The 26,788-nt window shown below is 42.5% G+C and overlaps 1 protein-coding gene across 1 annotated transcript in view; it reads left to right on the forward strand.

The window, feature by feature from the left end:
• The window catches only part of itga9 (integrin, alpha 9), a 143,888-nt gene that overhangs the window by 36,094 nt on the left and 81,006 nt on the right, over window positions 1-26,788 (forward strand). Inside the window, exons 10-15 of the mRNA XM_079512784.1 lie at window positions 1,133-1,238; window positions 4,680-4,774; window positions 9,215-9,305; window positions 11,400-11,445; window positions 12,103-12,257; window positions 17,107-17,267. Of these exons, the coding sequence (XP_079368910.1) occupies window positions 1,133-1,238; window positions 4,680-4,774; window positions 9,215-9,305; window positions 11,400-11,445; window positions 12,103-12,257; window positions 17,107-17,267 (654 nt within the window). The remainder of the gene's footprint in view (window positions 1-1,132; window positions 1,239-4,679; window positions 4,775-9,214; window positions 9,306-11,399; window positions 11,446-12,102; window positions 12,258-17,106; window positions 17,268-26,788) is intronic.

A 26,788-nucleotide genomic window follows, 5' to 3' on the forward strand; every position in this document is an offset into this window, starting at 1 on the left:
AAAACCCGATAACAAGCTCATTGAGTACCCGGTATCAATAAGCGTTGGACTTATCAAGCCTGTTATTGAGCATAGCGGCCCTTGATGTCATGTTTAAACAATCAAGACAAGATCAAGAAATAAATGTAATCACCCATGCTGGCAGAAACATGTACTTCTAAAAGTCTATTGATACCTGGCAACCAGCGCTGCCCGGGTAAACAGAAACACACTTGTGACACACATTAACCAGTTAACAGTTTCTTCAATATTATTTTCCAAAACAAAAAAATGGTCAATTGCCTGTTAGAAAAGTGCTGTATTTGAAGGCCCTAGTAAAAGATACTGGTCGTGTTCAGAATTTAGTGTCTTTCCACAAAATAATAGAACATTCTCGATAGTGGGCTTGATAAGAACCCGGCTCGATAAGCCTGATCGATAAGATTTTTGATTTGATTTGATTTATTTAGAAAAGCAATCATAATACAACATTATAATCAGCGATTCAAGGATTACACAGAAAAGTCCAAAGACTTATTTCCACTGAGGTCCTCTCACACTGAACGGAACAATACTTTAAAATACATCACAAATACATAACAGTACATATACATTACATACACAACACAACAAGTACGACCCTATCCATCCCTCTAAGATGACCCTTTATAGGGGAACCTTTTCCAGTAGCCATTGTTTAGTCTTCTGTTTAAATGTCCTCAAATTGGAGGTCAGTTTAACACTGGTTTCCAGGCTGTTCCACTGTGTGGCTCCTATATAAATGAATGAGCCTTTGCCCACTTTACTTTTAAAAGCAGGGAGCACCACATCTGCAATACTGGCTCTGGTTAAATGGTTGTGTACCTCGTTTACTTGCCTGAAACATGTTCAAGGTGCTTGTTAATTATAATTAGCTTGTTAATAATAATTAACAAGCTCCATCCCTACTAGCCGGGGTGGCGGTGGCTCAGGAGTAGAGTGGCTGGATGGTAACCGCAAGGTTGGCAGCTCGAACCCGGGGGCTCCCCCAGAGCTAGTGTCGAAGTGTCCTTGAGCAAGAAACTGAACCTGTCTGTATGATGGCCCCGTCAGGTTTCACACTGTAAACTATATATTTCTGCTCTCATTTCATGGTTTCTGTGTTTCTCCTCAGGGGGTGATGGAGGAGGCTGGCCTCCTGAACGGCGACAACGCCTATAATGCACACTTTGGAGAATGCATCGCCTCCATCGGAGACATCGATGACGACGGTTATCAAGGTCGGTCTTTACTGACTATTTCCAAATCTTATTAATGTATCGGTAAAATATCTGCCTGTTGGAGTCTGATATGGTCAGGCAGTTCATAGGCTTCACTATTATTAATTCGTAGTTTATTTTAATATCAGACCACAGCAATACAATTACAGTATATGTTGCTATGCTGAGATGGTCTTCCCTGAAGGGATTATTATCTGCAACTAATGCCTCTGTGTGTGTGTGTGTGTGTGTGTAAAATGACCCACACACAACCACACAGAGTCACACTTTTAAACTGTTGCTCTTGGTCTTTCCTGGCACTCTGTGGCATTGGCTCTTAAAGGAGAATTCCATACTAGAAGGCTTTCTTACCTTTATTTGTAGTTGTTACGTCCCCAGACTCCCCACCAAAGAGGTCCAGGTGTTATTTTGTGCAAAAGCGCATTATTGGCTATTTCCCCTACCACAAGCCCTCAATGAATTGCATTGAATTGCATTGAATTGAATGGGGCTATGGGGTGTTGTGCTAATTCGCTTATTTCCATCGCTCAAAAATCAATTTTTATTGTATATATCCTCTCTTCATAATGCAAATAGTATCCCAAGTGGCACACTTTACTACTTAATTTCGATGGAAATAAGCGAATTAGCACAAAAACCCCAACCCCCATTGAGTGCTTGTGGTAGGGGAAATAGCCAATAATGCACTTTTGCACAAAATAACACCTGGACCTCTTTGGTGGGGAGTCTGGGGACGTAACAACTACAAATAAAGGTAAGAAAGCCTTCTAGTATGGAATTCTCCTTTAAGACTATAAGGCCTGCCATACGCCTCGCACTTGAGAGCTGAGAGACTGGCATCCGTCCCCGTGGACTCATCTTTGTCTCGGCCGATACGCTCTGAGGCTCGCAGCCTGGCACAGTGTGTCTGGAGCAGGGTTGTTTTTTTTTGGCAGGAAATTTCTATTTTAGGTTAGTCATAGTTTTTGGAACGAAACTTCATTTAGTTTTAGTCACCTGTAATTAATGTGTTAGTGTTTGTCTAGTTTTAGTTGACTAAATATCATTAGATTTTAGTCGACTAAATCTGCAGTTGATTTAGTCGGCTGAAATGTATTTTGGCGGGCCTTGATGCCGTCGAAATGACTGTTTTTACACTTGCTGAAAATAGCCGATCTACAAGCTCACAACGCGTCGCAGCGCGACACGTTGTGAGCTTGTAGATCTGCTATTTTCAGCATGCAACCAAGTGTAAAATGACTTATGCATGGATCTCTTGTCCACTAGTCCCTTCCTAACATTTTAGTCTAGTTTTTATGTGTTGACGAAATTGTCAGTATATATCTAGTTTTAGTTTTAGTCATCATGGCTTAGTTTTCATGTAGTTTCCATTTAGTTTTCGCCAGTGAAAAAAGGTAGTCGACGAACATTTCTCGTCATAGTTTTAGTCGACGTAAACAACACTGGGTCTGGAGCATATACAGGGGCATATATAGGGCAGTGAGATGGGGACAAAAGGGAGAAGGGGGCTAAGAAAGGACAAGCAACAGCTGACTACTGACGTCAGATAGAAAGGGAGAGAGGTTCAGAGAAAGGATGTGAGATAGAATAGGAAGAAGGATGTTCTGTACTGTCCTTTGGGTATTATGTAACTCATTAGACGTTGTGGTGTGCGGAGAAAGATTTAGACCAGCGTCATAGCTGACATCAATCTGCTTTTTCTTTATTTATTTTTTTAAGTAGCTTCTATAATTACATTTTGAAAGAGCTACTCTAGAAATGGTGATGCGCCTTCAGTTTGACTCGCAAGAACAAATAGCCTGGTTGATTGTAGTCTGTCAAGTATAAGTAGATTATACTCTAATTTGCGAATGGAGGCGTGACATTCAAACACTGTTATCCACCACCTCTTTAATACGGTGTGGCGCCGAAGGGGTCAGTGGTCTAGAGAGCACTGTTTCCCAAACAGTGGGGCGGGGCCCATTTATGGGTCGTGGACCCATTTGTATGGGTCCCTTAATGTTTTTGGGTTTCCTGCATTTTGTTTTCGTTTTTTTGCAATTTCAAAACATTTAAAAAAACCCCACTATTTTTCATGAATTATTACCAAATTAAATGATTTTAAGTTGATTTTGAAGTCATTTGTAGAATAGGTAAATGATGTACAAGCTTTCAACGCGGTGTGAAGCGACGCGTTGTGAGCTTGTAGATTGGCTATTTTCACTATAGTTTGGGTCCCCGGGGGAAATGTCTATTTGTATTTTCACTATAGTTTGGGTCCCCGGGGGAAATGTCTATTTGTATTTTCTCTTTTGGGTCACGGGCTAAAAGCCACTGGTCTAGAGAACAGCATTTGTCTGTATCTCTGCATCTATTACTGCATCTCTCTGCCGCCACAAAAATAGACCAATCACAGCGCAGCTCAAGCTGCCACGTGCTGATGCCTGTGCCAATCACAGCCGCGCTCTCCGCTCCGTATGGGCGGAGTTATCAATGTTAGCACACAAAGCCTAGCTTAGCACTTTAGCACATCGTTGTGGACGATATAATAGGGGACGCAAGATACATATCACTGTAGCCCAATAATAATAAAGGATAGAAATACTCCCACTGCAATAAGATTTTTCAATTTAACCCATTTTGGGCGGGAACCCCTTTTGGTGTTAGCATTATGTTATGCTTTAGCTATTGAAAAATAGCAGATCTACAAGCTCATAGGCGCGCTACGAGCTTGTAGGTCTGCTATTTTTGAAAATTCGAAGAACGACTGACCTAGAAACATAGCTTTTTCAGAAAACTGTCAGGATGTAGAAGACATTTTTAGAATCTGATCTCACGTCAAAATGGGTTAAGATGCAAGCCATTACAATATGTTGGTGGAATCAAGCCAGACAGCGAGATAAGAGCTAATTAATGTACTGTCTATGTTTTTGTTAAGTGCACTGAGAACCCATGCCATTATTAGACTCTTTTTTTCTTTCCCCCACCTTTTTCTTTTATTTTTTCCTTACAATAACATAGCCTCCAGCCAAGAAATGTCTTTGTTTAGAAAAGGAAAGTGCATATATGGACTTTCTCCTGAGATGGATATAAGGAGAGGTTGTTTCGTTCGCGTCGTCCAACTCTTTATGGCCTTGTTTCCACTCTCTCAGGTCCTACCGGGTTTTTACAGCCACTGACAACACTTAAAGTGTCTATTAAAGAGAGCTACAGTAACAGCGTGTGTCCCTAGGCACTGACTGGCTTTAAGTAAACACAGGGTTAATGACACGCACACACACGGGCACACACACACACACGTGCAGGCACAAGCTCACGCACACATCCCCACATGCGTGCGCACACACTATACACATCTCTAGGGCTATTAACCATTTCTATATTAACACTTTCAACCTGGCATCGCTGTGTTGGGCGTGTCATATATTCTAAGTCTGTGTATTGTCCTCTGTTCTTCTGTAGATGTTGCTATAGGAGCTCCGAAAGAGGACGATTACGGCGGCGCAGTCTATATCTACCACGGAGACGCCGCAGGAATCATCGGCAAATACTCTATGGTAAAGATACTGTATGCTTTCTACAGAGAGACACGTCCTGCCAATAGGCCTGTCTCACAGACATTCCCCGCGGGCCCCCTTTCCACGCCCCCTTTCCAGACCTAGTGGTGATGACGTGACGTCACTCCATAGACATTACATTGTTAAAAGACCTACATTCAGAAGCCATAAACAACGCTTTTTCTGAAGGTACACTTTATTCTATTTGTTTTAGCGGTCTTAACATCTTGTTTTCTTCATAATAATATTTGTCTTTTACATTTTAACATTTGGAAACGGCCATAAATGGTGCAGAGAAAGCAGGTAGGGATGTAGCTCTGGTCCATGAGTAAGGCTATGTTGTATGTATGTATGTATTTTTACTTAAGTAAAATGTTTAGGTATTTGTACTTTACTTGAGTACTTTCACTTCTACTCCACTAGTAGTAGGGCATTAATTTACGAAAAAACAAACCAGAAAAAATATGGAGAGGTTTCTCCATATTTCTGCCCGACCTTATCCTGGGTGAAACTCCTCACTGTCAGGGGAAACCAAGCTGCTGGCTGGTGATGTCATGTACTGTACTGTATCAGAGGAGACACATTTGTGGGCAGTGGTGGCCTAAGAGTTAGAGGAGCGACCTTGTTGCCGAAAGGTTGCCGGTTCGATTCCCCTGGAGCTGCTTAGTGGCCAACAGTATAAGACTGTGGTTGTACTGGTCAGCTCCCATGTTTTAATGTGTGCGTGTGTGTGCGTGTGTGTCTGTCTGTCTGTGTGTTTCTATGTGCAGGGCGTTGCTGCAAATGAGCACCTGTGCTCAGCTACCTCCCTGGGTAAATAAAGAATACAAAAAAAATAAAAAATAAATAACATGGGGAACTGTAGGGGATGGCAACTACGTGGGGAATTGACTACATTGACTAAAAACAACTACGTGGGGAATTGGAAAAACGTAAACATGAAGAATTACAGTTTGAAGTTTGTTGAAATTATTTTGTTCAATCCTATGTAAGGACAGATAATTTTTGTTTGATAGCATTTATACGAATATAAAGGCATACTGTATTTTTTTAAGGTTTCATGACATTCATTTTAATTTATTTTTCTTTTTGGTTTTATGACCTCAATTACACCCACAAAACCCGAACTTTGAACATTCAGTGGATTTTCTGTTGTTTGGAGTTTTCTCTGGGGTTTGGAAGCCTTTTGAGCTGCAATGAAAACAGGCAAAACAGTGAGAAAAGTGCTGGCAAATCCCATTGACATATATGGGATTTGCACAAACAGCAGGAAAATCAGAGCACTTGTTTGAGCCAGAAAACCCCAGACCACAGAAAATCTACTGAATGTTAAAAGTTCAGGTTTATTGGGTGCAGTTGAGCTCAGAAAAGCTAAAATAATGAAGAAAAATTACAAAAAACGTTTTGTTTATGTGACTGTCACAATCCCTTTAAGTAGGTGCACAGAATTCTCGGCGACATAAAGGGGGTTAAAGGGGCATGTTTTTCATTTCATCTCGACTTCAACGAGAGCACTTGTGCATGCTGTGTGTGTGCGTGTGTGTGTTGGGACTTGGAAGGAGCAGTTTACTGGTGGTTGTTGAAACTCATTGAGTAATGTGTGGTGAGGACCCAGGTGGCCGTGTAACGGTTCTAACCCTGGGGAATAGATTTTTCCACCCACATGAGTCGGCACGAGGAGAAGCAGTTTCTTCACAAGCTTGTTTTCATTAGTGACTACAAAGCCATCTCCGTGCTGAAAACCAGAGATCTAGTTCTTAAGCTCCCACATACAGCAGTCCATCATCGCTACTGAGATATTCTGTGGCAAAAGCCGGTATAGTCTCCCTTCTAACGGCCCACGACCTCATGTTTATTGAGGGATTTACCGAACAGAACGTGGTCCGTCTTGGTATAGCGTCGTACGGCGGAGGCATTATGCTAGCCCGTGTTGTAAGACATCCCGTGGGGCACTGACAGATCGGTGTGTGTTACTGATGGATGCAATATGTCTGTTAAGCTTTCATTTTTTGGTTGTATGATGAATTGGTGATCTATTCTTCACCTAAAAGTATAGCCGATATACAAGCTCACAACGTGTCGTGTTTGAGACGCGTTGTGAGCTTGTAGACCGGCTGTCCGGCTATTTCTTTTGCTCTTGTGTGTACGATGAAGTACGTATATAGGGGTGTAAGAGCCATATTTGATTCATATTATTTCATGGTCATAAGGCCAATGCTGAAGAAGGCAGTATTATCTGTCCGAAACGTTGGTGTCTCTGTGTCCTCATTAAAACGTATGCATTGGCAGCTATGAGTGTGCGGCTATATTATTATTTTCACTCAGCAAGGCCAATGCTGGCCAGGTACTTAATGTGGTGTCAATCAAGCGCAGGTGTTGTTGATTGAGAAGAAGCAAACAGTTGTTGACTGTGCTCTGTGACTGTGATCAAGAGCTGGTGGTTCATATGTTTCGTCCTCAATATTTTGTAACCCTAAGAGTGAGTGACGGGACAATTTTGGTTGGAAGAGAAAATGAATAATTTTATTATGAACTTAATGACATCGTTTTTCAAGGGCACACGTCTAAACAATCATGCCTGTCAGTAACCAACCAGTAGGTAAACTACTTCTACTTTGCCACTACAAAGGGCTTTAGGTGGTTAATGTGTGGAGTTATGTTATGTCGCTAAATCTTTGAGTCTCATGATAGCGATGTTAGAGCTATAGATTATGGACTTGAAGGAGCATAGCGGTGGTCTGGCATGTTTAGCCCATTGACTACGACTTACAGTGTACTCAACATTACTGCTGACCGTTTTCCATAACACACCGCCATGTTTCGTTTTATTTACTATGAAACGACTGGTTTCCATTAATTTCGGTATGATGCAGAGACTTAGGCGCGATTCATACTCCTATTTTAAAGCCGAATAAAAGTCGGTTCGGCTCTGTAGAGCCTACAATGTGACGTCATTTCGGGGGGGGGGGGGGGGGGGGGGGGGGGGGTACCGTCCTAAAGTCGGCTCTTAGGTGCTACTGAAAATCATTTCGGCACTACAGCGGTAAAATAGGAGTATGAATCGGCCCTTAAAACTTGAATGAAAGGGTTAACCTAAAAATTAAAAATGTTACAGTAATCCATAGAAGTCCACGACTTATAAACTACACAATGATAGTGTGGCGCCAAATGACACGCTATGCGCTTGTATATCTGCTATTTTTGAAGAGACAAAGTATAAAATATGGCTATTGGTTCATTAGGGCGATACGATATGATTCAATGATTTCAAATCGATACAGTAACTATTTAGCAAAGACATTAAATCTGTGTGAAACATGTGGATAGTGCAGGTTTTTAAGGGAAAATGTATGAATATGGATATAAATAAGTAAACATAGTGATTCTCCGGCAAATACATACAACGCTGCTTTTTCTTAGCATTACTTAGCATTGATACAATCGATATTTGCATTTCACAACGATTCAATACCGATTATTTGAATTGCAAAACGATACGATACAAAGTCAATGTTGCTGTTTACATTTTGCTGTACTTCGATTCTTGAAATTAAAATAGTTTTTTTGACTATTACTATATTGTTAGATTAATTACACCCCTAGTTAATTACACAGCCAGCAATGCTAAAAGGTATACTCTTCATAGTGCTGTTTACAGTGGTGGAAAATTATTAAGTACATTTATTGAAGTACTGTACTTATACGATTATGAGGTACTTTACTGGAATATTTGAAATCTTCAGTACTTTTACTTCTACTCCACTACATTTCAGAGGCAAATATTGTACTTTTACTCCACTTTTATTATTTGAAAACTTTGGTTACAAGTTACTTTGTAGATTTAGATCATTATTACAAAACATATATTACCCATTTCAGCCCTACAGGTATATACACTTTGGTTATTTTGAAACGATTTTGAAACTATTTTGAAAACTTGTGATAGGCCTATGGGACATTCTACCAGCTCAGTGGCCTTGTGGTTAGAGTGTCCGCCCTGAGACTGGGAGGTCGGGGTTCGATCCCCGGCCAGGTCATACCAAAGACTCTAAAAAATGGGACTCAGTGCCTCCCTGCTTGGCACTCAGCATCAAGGGTTAGATTGGGGGTAAGTCCCTGTGACATACTAGTGTCATGTCCAGGGGGTGTACGTGTACATCAAGCTGCTTCACGCTACAGAAACAGGAGATAGGCTCCTGCCCTATGGGCCTCATGGCTCGGCAAGGCTACTTACTACTTATGGGACATTCTGCATAATGAGTACTTTCTACTTTTGGCACTTTTAAGTACATTTTCATGCCAATGCTTACAGTATGTCCTTTTACTCAAGTAAATTTGGAATTCCGGAGTATTTCTACATTGCTGTATTGATGATGGTTACATTTTTCTTGAGTAAAAACATGTGAGTACTTTTTTCCACCGCTTGGTTGGTTGTTGCAGAGGCTGTCTGGACGAAGCGTGAACCCTGACCTCCAGATGTTCGGCCAGTCCATCTCTGGCAATGTGGACATGGATGGCAACGGATACGCCGGTAATATATTTTATTTTATTAAAATAGTCTAGTAGCCAGCACATAGATCCCCATTGTGAACCTGGACATGTTGAGTACACCAAGGTTTATGTTATAAATGTTTAGTATGGGTCCCCAGCATGTAGAAACTGCCGGATGCTAACTTGCATATGTTGAGCAATTTTCATAATTGGCATAATATGTGACCATACCAATTACAACCAATAGAAGGCAAAATATTCAAAATTTCATCATGCTTTATCTAGCATGTGACATGTCAAACTAGGGGGTTTTCATGATGCTGAATCCATTCCAAGCATTCGTTTTGCAAAAAAACACTCATTGGGCTAAAAACAGCCAATGCCGTCATCACAAATTGATGATGTCAGCACATGGGCAAGTGGGCATATGCAACAAACATATGCAAGTTAGCATCCGGCAGTTTCTACATGCTGGGGACCCATACTAAACATTTCTAACATAAAACCTTGGTGTACTCAACATGTCCGGGTTCACTTTTTGGCTAATAGGCTAAAACAGCATGCATGCAACGTCTGGTTATATAAAAAATGAACACATCCAAGAGGAGGTTAATTTAATGTTCGGTTTCATATTTTATCCCCACATGGTTCTCAGTGTAATAGTGGTGAGACAGGCCTCGTGATGCAGTCAGAAGCATCTTGTTTACTGCATTCCACAGTGGACATTCAGTCTTCAGCCAGCATAACTTTTTAACCCATTAAGACCGGGGAACGCATCATGCGTCGCCTCATATAGCTTTTAACCACTTCAACCATCGTTTTTAAACTCTTAGCTGTTGAAAAATAGCATATCTACAAGCTCGTAGCGCGGCACCGAGTGCCGCGCTACGAGCTTGTAGATATGCTATTTTTAGAAAAATCGTGAAAATGTGGCGCAAATCTTTGAATATATTCTTTCACAGCAAACGCTTTTAACTCAAATATTTGCTTCTGGAGGGACAAGGGTCCCTGGAACAAAATATGTTGGGTGTCTGGGGCAAAATATATCTTTTTGGGGGTCATTGACATGAAAAACTTTGAGAACCACTGACATAGAAACATGGGTATTTCAGAAAACTGTCAGGATTTAGAAGACATTTGTGGTATCGGATCCTCAGGTCTTAATTGGTTAACTAACAAGCTATGGGCCGCAGTGTGAAAGTCCTCTGTGCATTGTTACGCTTATTCATTACAGGTGTTAAAGTGTGAAAAATCTGATGTACTAACATTTGCTTTTGATATGTACTTTTGCACTGTTGATTTCGTCGACTAATGCGATGACGACAAATGTTCGTCGACTACCTTTTTTCACTGACTAAAACTAAATGGAGACTAAATGAAGACTAAGCTATGATGACTAAGACTAAACATATTGACAATTTCGTCATCAAATTAAAACTAGACTAAAATGTTAGGAAGGGACTAGTGGACTGGGATCCAGTATAAGTAAAAAACACAAGTCATTTTACACTTGGTTGCATGCTGAAAATAGCCGATCTACAAGCTCACAACGTGTCACGCTGCGACGCAAGCTTGTAGTATTATTGTAGATCGGCTATCGCAAGTGTAAAATCAGCCATTACGACGGCATCAAGGCCCTCCAAAATACCTTTTAGTAGACTAAATCAACTGCAGATTTAGTTGACTAAAACTAGACTAACAAAAACAACTAAAACATTCCAGGTGAAAAGTCTATGATTAAAACAAAAAATCAACACTGTACTTTGTATATTAAAAAGCAAGGCTTTTGCACACCTACAAGCGACAGACAGGTGTGTAGGAGAAGGACAACCAAGTGCCCGACGTCATGAAAAAGAAAAAACACCCGCACACCGTCTTCAAATGCAGTGAAAAACTTGAATAGGGAAACAGCAATACGGCCTATACGGCCTTCATCAGGCTATCTTTCTAGATCGATTCAAAGATAGCCTGATGAAGGCCGTATAGGCCCAAACATTTCTGTTTCCCTATTAACGTTTTTCACTGGATTTGAAGACAGTGTGCACGTGTTTTTTCTTTAACATCCTGTATATTAAAAGAAGGAATCCTTTTAACGGTTTTACCATTTTGCTTTGTTTTGTTTGTTTTCTTACAGATGTCACTATTGGAGCTTTCATGTCGGATAGTGTGGTGCTGTTGAGGTGAGTAAAGGTAGTCTGGAGGGTGGTGGTGGTGGTGGGGTGTTCGTGTGCATGCAGAAAACAGTTTGTCTGCAAGTTCACAATACATTGTGATGCGAAGCATTTGTGCGCTTGTAGATGTGCTGTTTTCGGCATGCGACGCGGTCGTACTGTGCGATGAAGTACAAAGGACCGTTTGCACCGAGTAAAAATGATGTCCTTCACCATTGTCTTTGTAGCAGTTCTTATATGGAAGCTCAGGCATAAGCAATAATTTAGCACCACTGAAATCTATATATCCATCCATGGTAATGATGGTAAAGAGATCATCCCCTAATAGATGCCGGCTAAACAGCCTATCATTTTTACTAGCACTGACTGAGACGATTCCTCGCTGCACAGTAAATACATATGGCTTGGCGTGCGCGCGCGCGCGCGTGCGTGCCTGAGTGTGTGCGTGCGTGCGTGCCTGCCTGCGTGCCTGCCCTGGGTTGGACGCCACAGGCGATTAGCCGAGTTACATTTAATAATGCACAGGTTACCAAAGATGTTAAGATGAGGTATGGTAAATTAGCCTTAATCCTTAATCCTTTCCGCCTACCGCCCCCCTATGGTACGGGTGTCTATGGAGTTAAATCAGGCTTTAATGTCCTGTGTCTCCCATGTTTGTGTGTGCAGGACGCGTCCTGTGATCACGGTGGACGCCACCATCCTGCTGCCGGCGTCCATCAACATCTCCGTGCCTCACTGCCACGAGGGCCCGCAGAACCTCAACTGCTTCAACCTGACCGTCTGCCTCAGCTTCCACGGAAGACAGGTGCCCGGACAGATAGGTGAGTAGACGGAGTACTACTAGTGGTAGTGGTGAACACAGGTGTCCAGACAGATAGGTGAGTACTACTAGTGGTAGTGGTGAAGACAGGTGCCCGGACAGATAGGTGAGTAGACGGAGTACTACTAGTGGTAGTGGTGAAGACAGGTGCCCGGACAGATAGGTGAGTAGACGGAGTACTACTAGTGGTAGTGGTGAAGACAGGTGCACAGACAGATAGGTGAGTAGACGGAGTACTACTGGTGGTAGTGGTGAAGACAGGTGTCCAGACAGATAGGTGAGTAGACGGAGTGCTACTAGTGGTAGTGGTGAAGACAGGTGCCCAGACAGATAGGTGAGTACTACTAGTGGTAGTGGTGAAGACAGGTGCCCAGACAGATAGTGGTAATGGTGAAGCCAGGTGCCCAGACAGATAGGTGAGTACTACTAGTGGTAGTGGTGAAGACAGGTGCCCAGACAGATAGGTGAGTACTACTAGTAGTAGTGGTGAAGACAGGTGTCCAGACAGATAGGTGAGTACTACTAGTAGTAGTGGTGAAGACAGGTGCCCAGACAGATAGGTGAGTACTACTAGTGGTAGTGGTGAAGACAGGTGCCCAGACAGATAGGTGAGTACTACTAGTGGTAGTGGTGAAGACAGGTGTCCAGACAGATAGGTGAGTACTACTAGTGGTAGTGGTGAAGACAGGTGCCCAGACAGATAGGTGAGTACTACTAGTGGTAGTAGTGGTGAAGACAGGTGTCCAGACAGATAGGTGAGTACTACTAGTGGTAGTAGTGGTGAAGACCGGTGCCAAGACGGATAGGTGAGGAGCACTACTAGTAGTAGTGGTGAAGACAGGTGCCCAGACAGATAGGTGAGTACTACTAGTAGTAGTGGTGAAGACAGGTGTCCAGACAGATAGGTGAGTACTACTAGTGGTAGTGGTGAAGACAGGTGCCCAGACAGATAGGTGAGTACTACTAGTAGTAGTGGTGAAGACAGGTGTCCAGACAGATAGGTGAGTACTACTAGTGGTAGTGGTGAAGACAGGTGCCCAGACAGATAGGTGAGTACTACTAGTGGTAGTGGTGAAGACAGGTGTCCAGACAGATAGGTGAGTAGACGGAGTACTACTAGTGGTAGTGGTGAAGACAGGTGTCCAGACAGATAGGGGAGTACTACTAGTAGTAGTGGTGAAGACAGGTGCCCAGACAGATAGGTGAGTACTACTAGTGGTAGTGGTGAAGACAGGTGTCCAGACAGATAGGTGAGTACTACTAGTGGTAGTGGTGAAGACAGGTGCCCAGACAGATAGGTGAGTACTACTAGTAGTAGTGGTGAAGACAGGTGCCCAGACAGATAGGTGAGTACTACTAGTGGTAGTGGTGAAGACAGATAGGTGAGTACTACTAGTGGTAGTGGTGAAGACAGATAGGTGAGTACTACTAGTAGTAGTGGTGAAGACAGGTGTCCAGACAGATAGGTGAGTACTACTAGTAGTAGTGGTGAAGACAGGTGTCCAGACAGATAGGTGAGTACTACTAGTGGTAGTGGTGAAGACAGGTGCCCAGACTGATAGGTGAGTACTACTAGTGGTAGTGGTGAAGACAGGTGCCCTGACAGATAGGTGAGTAGTGAGTACTGTCTAGTAGTGGTGAAATTCCTCTAATCTAAGTAAATACATTTAGAAATTCCTTGAAATAAATAAATAAAAATCACACCCGTGTGAAGTGAGTGAATCTTATCATCGTACATCATCATACATCATCTCATTCCAGCCAATCAGAATTTGCGCCCTCACCTTCGTCTTCAATGTTTGTGTTACGCAATGTTTGTACTACTGGTACTCCATATATGGGCAGAATTGTCAATCCATTGGGGTTTGTGTAGGACAAAGTTTACACCCAAAGATGGACATCCTCTACAAGGGCCTTAAATCTTCTCAGAATTTGATTAATGGTTACATCAAAACACTAAGCAAAATGTGATCATCATCATACTGGAGGGAATTACCAGTTCCCAGACATCGGGTGGGCATGGCTATAATAACCTCTGGACACAGTGTCTGACTATACACTGTATTTATAGCCTCGATACTTACTAGTTAGTTAGCCTTCGGCCTCTGCTCTCTGTCTGGCCAGTGGGTGTATACTATAGTCAGTCAGTCAGTGTCGTAGTGGGTGAGTGTTGGGGTGTGGTCCTGCCTGCAGTGTTTGGGTGTGTCTGTTGCACATGCAAGGCACCCCCTGGGGAGCACGTGAGTACCAGACTGACGTTACATAATGAATAAGTTCTGGCCGGCAGGAATAAAGCCCCTCTGTTTGGCTACCTGGCACCCGCCGTGGAAAGCTGGCCGCGCCTCCTCCTGTTTCGGGCGCCTCCCCTACAATGAAACGCTCCTTTGCAGTGAGTGAGTGAGGTCATGGCGTTTTCCCTCTGTTGTAAACGGAGCAAAACAGTCCCCTTTTGGTCCGACCGGGGGTTGTGTGTGTTTGTCACCCCCCCCACTGTTTTACCAGCGTGACACCCTCTTGAAGCAATTACTACACACTGAAGCTGATTCATTCAGCCCGGCTTGGATTTCCAAATGACCAGAAAGCCCATATATGGGCTTAATGTCTTGTCAGAGAATGATAACCTCATGTGCGTGATTTGTCAGATGGAGTGGAGCTCTGTTTTAAGCGGAGCAGATCAAAGACACGTTTTATTTTATTTCACAGCGTTACTAATGCAGTGTCTATCAACAAGGGATTCATTTATTTTCCGGTTGAATCGCCCTGTGACGTCCTGTATAAACAGGATGTTTTCACGGACAGTGTTGTCATTTCAGCAGGACTTCCCATAAAAAATCACACCCGTGTGAACTGAGTGGTGTAAGGTCTTATATAGACTGATCAGCTGTGGTCTGACGTAATGTCTGACGTAATGAAATCACACCCGTGTGAACTGGGTGACCATAGCAACCATTCTCATTTTTTGGTACGAACAGACAGACAGACAGACACGTAAACTAACAAAGCCAGTCGTAGGAGTGGTTTACACCACTCAAAAAAAGGAGCAAACACCTAGATAGATAGATACTTTTTTCTTCTTTGCTGATTTGTGACAGTGTGTGTAATGTTTTTCTGTTATGACTACTGGGAAAGAAAATGTTATATGTTTTTAATTTTGTTGTTGTGTGAGGTTCCGATAATTGTTTGGCTTGAAAATGGTCTAAGATTAACACGAAATTAGAAAATTGGTTTTGTGGTGACAGCGATAAAACCATGAGAAAAATGCCTCCAATGTCAAAGTATTGCAAGTCATTGCGGCAAGCCCTTTTGCCATACTTGGTAGCTCATCACATCACCTTAAATCAACTCAAACAACATCCTTGTGTGTATACTAACACAAGAAGCCAGAACTATCACACATGTTGCGGTCGTCTCGTGACTCATATTTATTTCACATTTGACTGTGTTATTGTATCTAATGCGTTGGTGGTAATTTTCTAGTAAAACCAAACTATGCCGCCTTCTTGGGGTTACAGTTTGGCCAAAGAACTATTTTTCTAAATCCTAAATAATCCCAAAGGAGAGGTATGTGCTACTACTATACAATGACTCAGCGGAGAAAGTCAACCGCAACCCAAGGGCCGTTCACACCAAAGCACCATGACATCAACGATATGACTTTCTATATTGGAATGTTCACCATTGTCATCAAATGATATATCTTTATAGTTATCATTACTAGACCGGTGCCCGGCTGTAGAGCACCGGGTCGGTAACGATGGAAGTTGGAGTCAGATCCATGCTCCACCCGGCTATGCAATACCTGTTGTACCCGTGTCAGAGTACCCATTCCACCCATCTGTCTGTTGAGTGTACAGGGTTGAGTGTACAGGGTTTGAAGAGTGCCGGGCCTTCATATCCGGGCCTGTTGAGAACTCGCGGCTGCAATAATAACTTTGGGGCAGGCCCGTCTAGAGTTTGAATGGACAGGTATCAGTCAAAAGAGGGACATCGAAGAGGAAGGATGGATGGAGAAGGATCAACATATGGAATGTCAGAACAGGTTCTGACATATATCCATATATGGAGATCGAAGGGTTTGAGGTCAGACGTAGAGTTGCTGGCCAATATTGATGACATCAGGGATCTCCATATATGGGCTAAATTGCGAGTCATATATACTATGACATCAGGGATCTCCATCCCTGATGATGTCACGGGATGTCACGAGGCCTTGGTTTACCATATATGTACAGTATGAGGATTTTGAGTGACTGACTGACGGGAAATGTACAATTCCATAGTAAATGTGACCTGCGGTCGCAATAATGCTTCATGTGAACGGCATAAACCCTACAGTACATTCTTTGTTGACCGGGGTCCCCCCCCCTACTTTCCCTTTACACCAAATCTCGTTGCCAATCTACTTGCGTCACCACGCCATGCTTTATGAGCTTGTAGATCACAAGGCGCCGCGAGCTTGTGAGCTTGTAGATCTGCTATTTTCAAAATATTTTGTATACATTTGAAAACATGAAATGGGACATTCCGCATAACGAGTACATTCTACTTTTGGCACTTTTTAGGCGGGAACCCCTTTTGGTGTTAGCATTATGCTATGCTTTAGCTATTGAAAAATAGCAGATCTACAAGCTCATAGCGCGCCACCGAGTGGCGCGCTATGAGCTTGTAGGTCTGCTATTTTTCAAAAATCGAAGAACGACTGACATAGAAACGTAGCTTTTTCAGAAAACTGTCAGGATGTAGAAGACATTTTTAGAATCTGATCTCGGGTCAAAATGGGTTAAGTGAAACAATTGAGTAGGCCTACTGTTTCCGCCACTGATCAATCCGCCTGTCTTGTCTCTTTTCAGAGTTGATGTACAACCTGACAGCGGATGTGGATAAGAGACAGAAGACCCAGGCTTCCAGGGTCTACTTCACCCAGAATGGAGGCCAGGTCGGCTTTCTGAGCAACCAGCTCAGCCTGGAGATCCACCGCGAGCAGTGCCAGCAGTACACTGCCTACGTCAAGGTACGTTGCGCACAACGCTGTGTGTGTGTGTGTGTGTGTGTGTGTGTGTGTGTGTGTGTGTGTGTGTGTGTGTGTGTGTGTGTGTGTGTGTGTGTGTGTGTGTGTGTGTGTGTGTGTGTGTGTGTGTGTGTGTGTGTGTGTGTGTGTGTGTGTGTGTGTGTGTGTGTGTGCGTGCGCAGAGAAGTCCCGACGTCACTCGCTCATCCCCTGGTTTGCGGAAGTATAATTTCTCTATGGAGAATAGCATTGGGTCATCTTAACACCTTTGGTGCTAAAAACGTGTATACAGGTCCTCTCAATAAAAAACGCAGGGGGTGCTAAGGACCTGTTTAGGCGTCTTTAGGTCCTTTTTGATGATATAAAACGGGATCGCTGTAATACATTTTTTGACAGCTCCCATTGCTAGGCAACGTCTTGTTCTGCGCTTCTGGACATGTTTTGCGCATGCGCGCAGCCATTCACTTCCTTGTTTACGGGCCGACAAAACTGTCTATTATCTCTGTATCTACGTCACTGTTCATGGTTTTGATCAGAACGGCTTTTCTGTCCTAATTTCTGACTTAACCAAGCATCTCGTTCGGAATATAAAAGAAAGCTTCTAAAGAGAGATGAGACTTGACAGCGTTGTCAAGTGTTCTCGTATAATGATTTTTAGAATGTAACTGAAATGATGTAAAAGTTATTTGGGGTCCTTGTGCCTTTAAATGATGTCAGCAAATTGAGGATCATCAGCTGTACCTCTTCCTCTAATTAGACTCTGTCTATTGTGATTGGTTGATTCTTTTTCAAATGTTTGTATATAAGTAACTCGAAAATGATGTGTTATGCCTGAGGAAGGTCCCTAGTGACCGAAACGTTGCTTCATTAAATAAGACAATACTCTTGTGCCGAGCAGATACACAGTGTGCGGGTGTACCTTATTGCTTTCAGCATCATAAGTGTTAAAATCGTCTCATACAAGAATTGTGGTCCAAAAATATACAAACTGTCTATGCGATATTGTCGGGGAGGTGTCTCTGTATCGTTTGAATATCATTTGAACTGTATTTGATACAGTCTGTTTCTATAGCGAAAATGTAACTAATTCGGCACCAGTAACATTAGTGTTTTCTCGCAGTCAGTTGATTCTTCATATCCATATGAGAGAAACCGCCGGCATGATTTGTTTATTTTTTAAAACACAGTTCTTACTGTATATGAGGCGATCTAAGATCAGGGATTAGAATACAAATACAAAAATACACGAACCCGTGGAAATAGCGCCCTCTAGCAATATTGACGACAGACTTTGGTGCTCTATATTGCATCTATGTAGAGCCATTGTCCAAAGTGCTTCACAGTGTACAGACTTGGAAATCATGCGAGACGCCAAGCTGCTCAGTAGAGCAGTTAGGGGTTCAGTGTCTGGCTCAAGAACCCTTTGACATTAAGCCAGGTGGAGCCGAGGATGTACCTCCCTCGCCACAGTGGCCTGTATTAAGTGTCTTTCCTTCCTGCTGTGTGTGTGTGTGTGTGTGTGTGTGTGTGTGTGTGTGTGTGTGTGTGTGTGTGTGTGTGTGTGTGTGTGTGTGTGTGTGTGTGTGTGTGTGTGTGTGTGTGTGTGTGTGCGTGTGTGCGCGCGTGCGTGTGTGCGTGCGCACGTGCGTGCGCGCGCATCCATCCATCTTCAACCGCTTATCCGTAGTCGGGTCGTGGGGGCAATAGCTCCAGCAGAGAGCTCCAGACCCTCTCCAGAGCAACATTAGTAACTTCCTCCTGGGGGATCTTGAGGCCATCCAAGGCCAGTTTGGAGATATAGGGCTCCATTTTCGTCACCGCTAAACCCCTTATCCCTAAACTTCTTCTTTTTTTTACTATTTTGAAAAACATTTTTGAATAGTTCAACTAGCCAATCTACATACATTGACACGTTGTGAACTTGTAGACTGGCCATTTTAACTATTCAAAACTGTTTTGCATAATAGTGAAAATAGGCAAAGACGTTTAGGGATAAGGGGTTTAGCGGTGACGAAAATGGAGCCCATAATCCCTCCATCTGATCCTTTGTCTGCCCGGGGGTCTCCTTCCAGTGGGTCGTGCCTCCAGATAGAACCTCCCCGAACCACCTAAGCTGGCTCCTTTTCTTTTTTTTTATAATTCAAATTTGTTTTTCAAAATCGTACAAAATCTAGGTTCAGTACAAAGCAGCATCAACATTACAAAACTTACAAGTAGCCAGTCCAAGAAACCTAACAGTTAGAATAAAAATAAAAAAGAAGAAAAATAACAGCAAGGAAAATAATGTTCATTTAAGGTTCATATACATCCAGAACTCATCCCATGTATCTTTCATTTTGCTTTCTGCATCTACCCTGCCCAACTTATATTCATATGATGTTATTTTGATCATTTCTTCATTCCACTCTTTAAAGGGGAAAACCACCCATTTTCAACATTTTACTATGTCATTAACATGGTGAAACACATATTGATGACATCATCAAGATGTGTTTCACCATGTTAAGGATTTTTTTCAAACCTCCAGTTCTAGGAAACACAGAATGGGGGAACTTTTTTATTATTTCCACACAACAGCTCTAAGGTACATTAATGACATAGTAAAATGTTGAAAATGAGTGGAATGCCCCTTTAAGCCCAGGTGTTTCAAGCGAAGAAGCATGCGTGAGAAATATCCTCGTCTCCTGGATTATTTCTCATGGCATACGGATACGGTGCATCCCCTATTCCACTCTGTGATGTTGAGTGATAGGAGACGTCATTTGCTGCTGCATGTGCTTTGTTTTCTCACACATTACATTTCCCAGCCGATTAGCTTGGAGAAACGGTCACAAATCATTCGTAAATTGCTGATAACGGGATGCCTGGTGGCTCAGCCAGTTAGTGCACAGACCTGCTCTCCCCTGTCTTGGTTTCCCGTCTCTCTGCACCTACCTACCTGATTTAAAGGTAGTGTAATAAGTGATATATTTGAGTGGTGCAAACCACTCCAACAACCAGCTTTGTCTGTATGTTTGTGTATCTGTATACGTGTTTGTGTACCTGTGTACGTGTCCGTGCACAGGTGAGCATGGTTGCTATGGTTAGTGTGTGACGTCACTGACATAGCTGATCAGACTATATAAGACCTTGCACCACTCAGTTCACACGGGTGTGATTTCTTTTAAACAAAACGTTTTTTGTTAGAAGGTTAAATCACTATATTCTGACAGTAATCATTGCTATAGAGTAGTAGTAGTAGTAGTTGCTCAAGAAATTACTTCGAAATTTTAATTGTATTATTTTTAATTTAATATGAAACCATGTAAACATTAGAAGTTTTTGGGAATGGTTTTTTTTTAAATGTTTTGAAATTATAATAATTAAAAATGCAGGAAACAAAACATAAGTTAAGGGAACCCATACAAATGTGTCCCGACCCAATAAATGGGTCCCGACCCACTGTTTGGGAAACAGTCCTCTGTGTGTGTGTGTGTGTGTGTGTGTGTGTGTGTGTGTGTGTGTGTGTGTGTATGTGTCTGTTTGGGAAACAGTCCTCTGTAATTCCTGAAAATGTGTTGCTCTGTGCCGTTGCGTCCGTGCGTTCCCACACCGTTACGAGTGTCCCTGCAGGAATATACATGCACAGAGACAGGAAACAGAGTCTCCTTTGTCGTGGCATAGTTGCTCTATTGTGTCCTGTGAGCTTTTTAAGCCAAGTAATGTTAGCAGCAGCAGGCTGGCTCCAGGTCGCGAGGGCATCGTCGGTCGGTGGGTGGTGGTGTTGAAGGCCCACCACCGCCCTGATCCCGTTAAATTCACTGGACATTCCGGGGAAGTGCACCCCGCGGGCGCCTTCACCGCGGGAGGCTGTCAGCAGCCATGCAGAGTGACTGGAGCTGCCATTATTACCATGCCTTCCTCTCTATTCATTCAACCACTTTCAACCTGGTGTCCTTACATTTTGGTCATGTATAGCTGCAATGTGTTAGTTGACCCGGAATCTGAACCCATGCAGGCCTCCCACATGAGGACAGGCCAAACGTCTAGCGCACCTACGATAACCTTGAGGCAGGAATACTTCTTAGTAAGTTGTCCTATTATACCCAACATGTCTCAATGGAGGAAGAGTAGAGAGATCAACTCCAAATAACATAAAAACGAATCCAGGGTGTCTAATGAAGTACTGTCACCTCATAGACACATGAAAAACTGGAAAAATAAAATAATTGTGGCACTTAAAATAACATTTATTCGTTATTACAATAAGCATATCATAAGTGGTTAACCATGTTGAACTGGTATGAGTGTAATGTCACACAGAGCAGTTGTAGCAATAAACCCCGTCATCCATCATATTGCATGTCGAGGATTACCCGGTGATGTGTGGCATGTGTTTATCCAGCAAAACCTGAAGCGAAGCTGGATGGTTTCGCTGGCCTATAAACTCATTAGTAAATATTATAGCACTTAACGTTTTATTTTCCTTCTCCCACCAGTGTTCGCTGCATCGGTACGTTAAAACGTGAGATAAATCATGCATTGCAACGTGTGTTTTCTGTGTGCAGTAAATCTGCAACGCGAAACATTTCAGCCCCTAACTAAAACATCTTCTTCACGTTTCTGGGTGGGCAGGCAGCTAATTACCTACTCACATATGGCGCCGAGCTGCCACGCAAACCGTGAGGCATCTCTTCCTCGTCTGCGCTTTAACCCATTTTGGGCGGGAACCCCTTTTGGTGTTAGCATTATGTTATGCTTTAGCTATTGAAAAATAGCAGATCTACAAGCTCATAGCGCGCCACCGAGTGGCGTGCTACGAGCTTGTAGGTCTGCTATTTTTGAAAAATCGAAGAACCACTGACATAGAAACATAGCTTTTTCAGAAAACTGATCTCAGGTCAAAACGGGTTAATGTTACAGTGAGATAAACACACTTTAAATGAGGTACGGAGACCCATCCGTCACATTATTATGTAAAGGCCCTCGATCTGTAGCTGTTAAGTCAGTTCAATCACTAATCTGCTAAATTACAATATAGCATATTGTATGTTATGACGTTCCATTATTATTTGTAGACACATGTAACAGCAACTTCTTTAAGTCACTCTTTGGAGATTCTGTTGGAGCACAATCTAAGGAGACTAATGGAAGCTAGGAGCTGTTCTGTTGGAGCACAATCTAAGGAGACTTCTGGAAGCTAGGAGCTGTTCTGTTGCCTGCCTGCGTGATGAGGCACACATGTGGTGGCCGTTTGATGAAAACCAAGCAGCCCCATCATGCCAGTACTTAGTTAGGATTGATGTGATATCTTCTCTGTTCTGTTTATTGTGGTGATCGCTACACTGTATTGAGGCCATGGTTTCCCTTCTGTTCAGCACCAAAAAGACCTGTTGTATAACCACCACAATTCAAGACCCATGGGGCTCCATTTTCGTCAGCGCTAAACCCCTTATCCCTAAACTTCTTTGCCTTTTTTTTTTTTTACAATTTTGCAAAACATTTTTGAATAGTTCAACCAGCCAATCTACATTGACACGTTGTGAGCTTGTCGACTGGCCATTTGAACTATTCAAAAATGTTTAGCAAAATAGTAAAAAAAAGGCAAAGAAGTTTAGGGATAAGGGGTTTAGCGGTGACGAAAATGGAGCCCATGGTCTCCCACATGGAAAACAAAATCTACCTCTCATCCAATCAGGAATCCCCCCCCCCCCCCCCCGCCCATGGCCAAGACAGATCTTATTAGCAGTGTTAGAAGGTACTGCACTTGAGTACAATTTTGTGCTTTTTTTTTATTGTTTACTTTACTTGAGTATTTCCAGTAGTAGTTCCAGTACTTTTTACTACCCCACTACATCTCAGAGGCAAATATTGTACTTTTACTCCAGTGCATTTATTTGAAAACGTTGTAGTTAATTTGTTTGTAGATTTTGATTATTATTATTATTAATAGATAACTTACAGTAACCGCTTCAGCCCTATATACATTTCGACCATTTGAAAATAGCAGATCTACAAGCTCACAATGCGATGCATTGTGAGCTTGTAGATCTTCTATTTTCAAAATATTTCTATATATTTTGAAAACGTGTGAAATGGGACATTCTGCATAATGAGTACTTTCTAGTTTTGGTACTTTAAGTACATTTACTTTAGTACTTTAGTACTTCGGCTATTTTCAAATGGCTGAAATGTACATATAGGACTGACGTGGCTAATGTATGTTTTGTAATAACAATGAGTAAAAGTACAATATTTGCCTCTGAAATGTAGTGGGAGTAGAAGTATGTCATGTAGAAGTATGACATGTCCACATGTCGAAGTGTCCATGGGCAAGACACTGAACCCTACATTGCCTCCAATGAGTCGGTCGGTGTTCGCTCGCCACCATTGGTGTGTGAATGTGGGAAGTGAGGACGCTGGCGTCGACTGTTCGCCGCTTCACCTCCCAATGTATGAATGAATGAACCATTGTAAAGCGCTTTGAGCACTTGGAAAAGCGCTATAAAAATGCAATTCATTATTATTATTATTATTATTAAGTAAAAGTACAGAAGATGTAACATACCCAAGTAAAGTACAAATACCTTAACATTTTTACTTTAAGTACAGTACTTAAAGTAAACTGACTTACTGTAGTAACATTCCACCCCTGGCGTAGCGGCAGTCGTAGCCACACCAGTGGCAGCGCAGCAGTGCCAAGACTGCAGCTGACTGCAGCCGCAGCCAGACTGTTTAGAACTTTCAGTGACTTTTAGGTATACACATGATTTAGGAAAAGTAAAGGGAACAATAAAGATTACCCGCGCCCGCTCGCCCCCAACGGCCTTTGTGTTTATCACAATATGTGTTTTTGTTCTGAGCCTTAGTAGTAGTCGGGAGAACAGCTGGATGCGAATCATCATAATCAGAAGAGATCTGGCTCCTATGCTCTGGAAGAGAGAGAGAGAGAGAGAAAGGGGTCTCGTCTGTTTGGTAAATCTCATCATTTATCTTGCTCATGTGTCGACTGCCCACATGAGTCCTCCCCGTTCCCTTCTAAGAGGTATGCTAATGAAAACCAGCTGGTGCCCGACTGTATCCTCAGGGGAAGCCTGCACCCCCCCCCCCCTTCCCCCCCTCCATGTCCCTGCTCACACACACATGATAGTGAAAATGCTGTGTAGCCAGGGTAGGCTGTGGCGACGCATGCAGCGGGGTGCCGGGCTGCTGTTGTGTCGACTGGAACTCCGTAGCCTGCAGCGGGCTATGGAAACCCTGTGCGTCAGGGCTGGTTGCTTTCGCCCCCTGATGCATGAGTGCCCGTGGAAGCAGTCCATGAACTATTCTGAGCCTCCCGCTCTTAACGTTCGTTGATGGCTCTCGTATACACTGACCATTTGTCGACCCTGCCCGGGTTGATCATATAAATCAAGCACACCCAAAAAGGCAGTTGACTCGTATAAGTATAGAGAGCTTAATTGAGCGCACTTAAAGTTTGATTTTGTTCCATGTAAATGGACCAACAGGACCGGAAAGGAAAGGGTGCGTTCTTCTTCCTTAACATGTGAAATCTGTACTAGAAATCTGGAATATTTTGTCACAAAATCACATATTTCTTTCCACCGCACAAGAAGTGCACCCTTGTGCAACAGAGCAGTACAGAAGTTAATAGTTCAATCATAATATTGTTTTCGAGTAATTCCGCCGAAAATTATGTAAGTCGCCCCCTTTGTTGATCACTGGTGTATTTGTTGGCAGAGGCTGCAGAATAACATACCAGGACTCCAGATGGTCTTTGTTTGGTTATTTTTAGCAAAAATAAACGGCACATAGTGTTTTACTACAGTTGCGCCTCATGTTTAAAGAGGGAAAACAAGCCCATACCATGATGACTGTTGAATGATTGGGGTTCGAATGACCAGAAAGACGTGTGTGTGAGACGGTAGATGTGAGTATAAAGCAGCATTTAAGTGTACCTTTACTGAAATTCTTGAGTCATACCGTATGTATTACAATAATTATTGTTCAGCAATCTTGCGTAATTGGCACATTGTCTGTATTCATTGTTTGTCAGACAACCCACGCAATAAACCCCTCAGTGTTCATTTAGGATTTTACTGTGCACTTCTTGTGAAAACACTCATAATTCTAACATCATGCAAGTGCCGCTGGATGCTTCAGTCATTTGGTTTGGGTCATATCCAACACAACCGAGAAATATTTTTACATTGACAAATATACTTCATTCCAGTTGTAGAAAGTAACTAGATACATTTACTTTAAGTTCTGTACTTAATTACAATTTTGATGTATTTGTTCTTCACTTGAGTATTTCTAATATCCAGTACTTTTACTTCTACTCCACTACATTTCAGAGGCAAGTATTGTACTTTTACTCAACTACATTTATTTGACAACTTTATAGTTACTAGTTACTTTGCAGATTTTCATTATTATTACAAAACATTCATTAACAATCACTTCAGCCCTAGGCCTCACTCAGACCTTTAAAACATTGATGCATGTTGTATGAATGTTGTGAGTCATGGCCGCCCCAATGCATTTCCAATGGAAGTCACATGGTTTGTAGTCCACATTTTGGACTACAAGCTGTTGTATGGCTTTCGGCTGTGTTTCGGCTGTGTTTCGACTGCGCCCCTCCCCCTCATACAACACAAATGTTGTGTCAAACCATGTGACTCCCATTGGAAATGCATTGGGGCTAGCTGTGTCACACCCTTTGTATACAACAAGCATACATCAATCTGTTGCGACCGTGTGAGTGAGGCCTTATTCGGCCAGCCGATCTACAAGCTCACAATGCGTCGCAGATCGGCTATTTGCCAGAACATTCCTTCTTCTTGAATCTCAAAGTGATTTAAAAATGGGCGTTTGTTGAGTGAACAAAACCCCACCCCATAACATTGGTTAGCATTAGCATATCCCCAATGCCCCATACGGTATTGATTGTTATACGGTTATATTGATTGTGCTGTTTACATTTCTTTGCCTAATAAAGTATTCAATCAATCAGAGTACAGTCAGACACTTAATCTAAAAGGATAGCACCGGGGGGTCTTGTTCAGGTCCTGGGTGTTCAATTCATAGTCATGACATGAAAGATAACAACAAAGTGTATACTGCACCTGTAACGCCCGGGATTCGAACCTGGGTCTCCCTCATGAAAGTCCAACATCTTAACCCGTTTTGACCTGAGATCAGATTCTAAAAATGTCTTCTACATCCTGACAGTTTTCTGAAAAAGCTATGTTTCTATGTCAGTCGTTCTTCGATTTTTCAAAAATAGCAGACCTACAAGTTCGTAGATCTGCTATTTTTCAATAGCTAAAGCATAACATAATGCTAACACCAAAAGGGGTTACCGCCCAAAATGGGTTAAACTTTCAGGCTGAGGCTCTGAGCCACTCTGCTACACACCAAGAAAATAAACAGTTAGCATCACAGTGTCAATAGATTCATAATGTAGTTTTATTTGCTTTATTACTTTTAACATGAACACTTTTAACATTACCAGGCAGTATTTCTTGCTAGATGCTGTCCCG

This window comes from Electrona antarctica (assembly GCF_951216825.1).
Source record: "Electrona antarctica genome assembly, chromosome: 10".
Classification (NCBI taxonomy): Eukaryota; Metazoa; Chordata; class Actinopteri; order Myctophiformes; family Myctophidae; genus Electrona; species Electrona antarctica.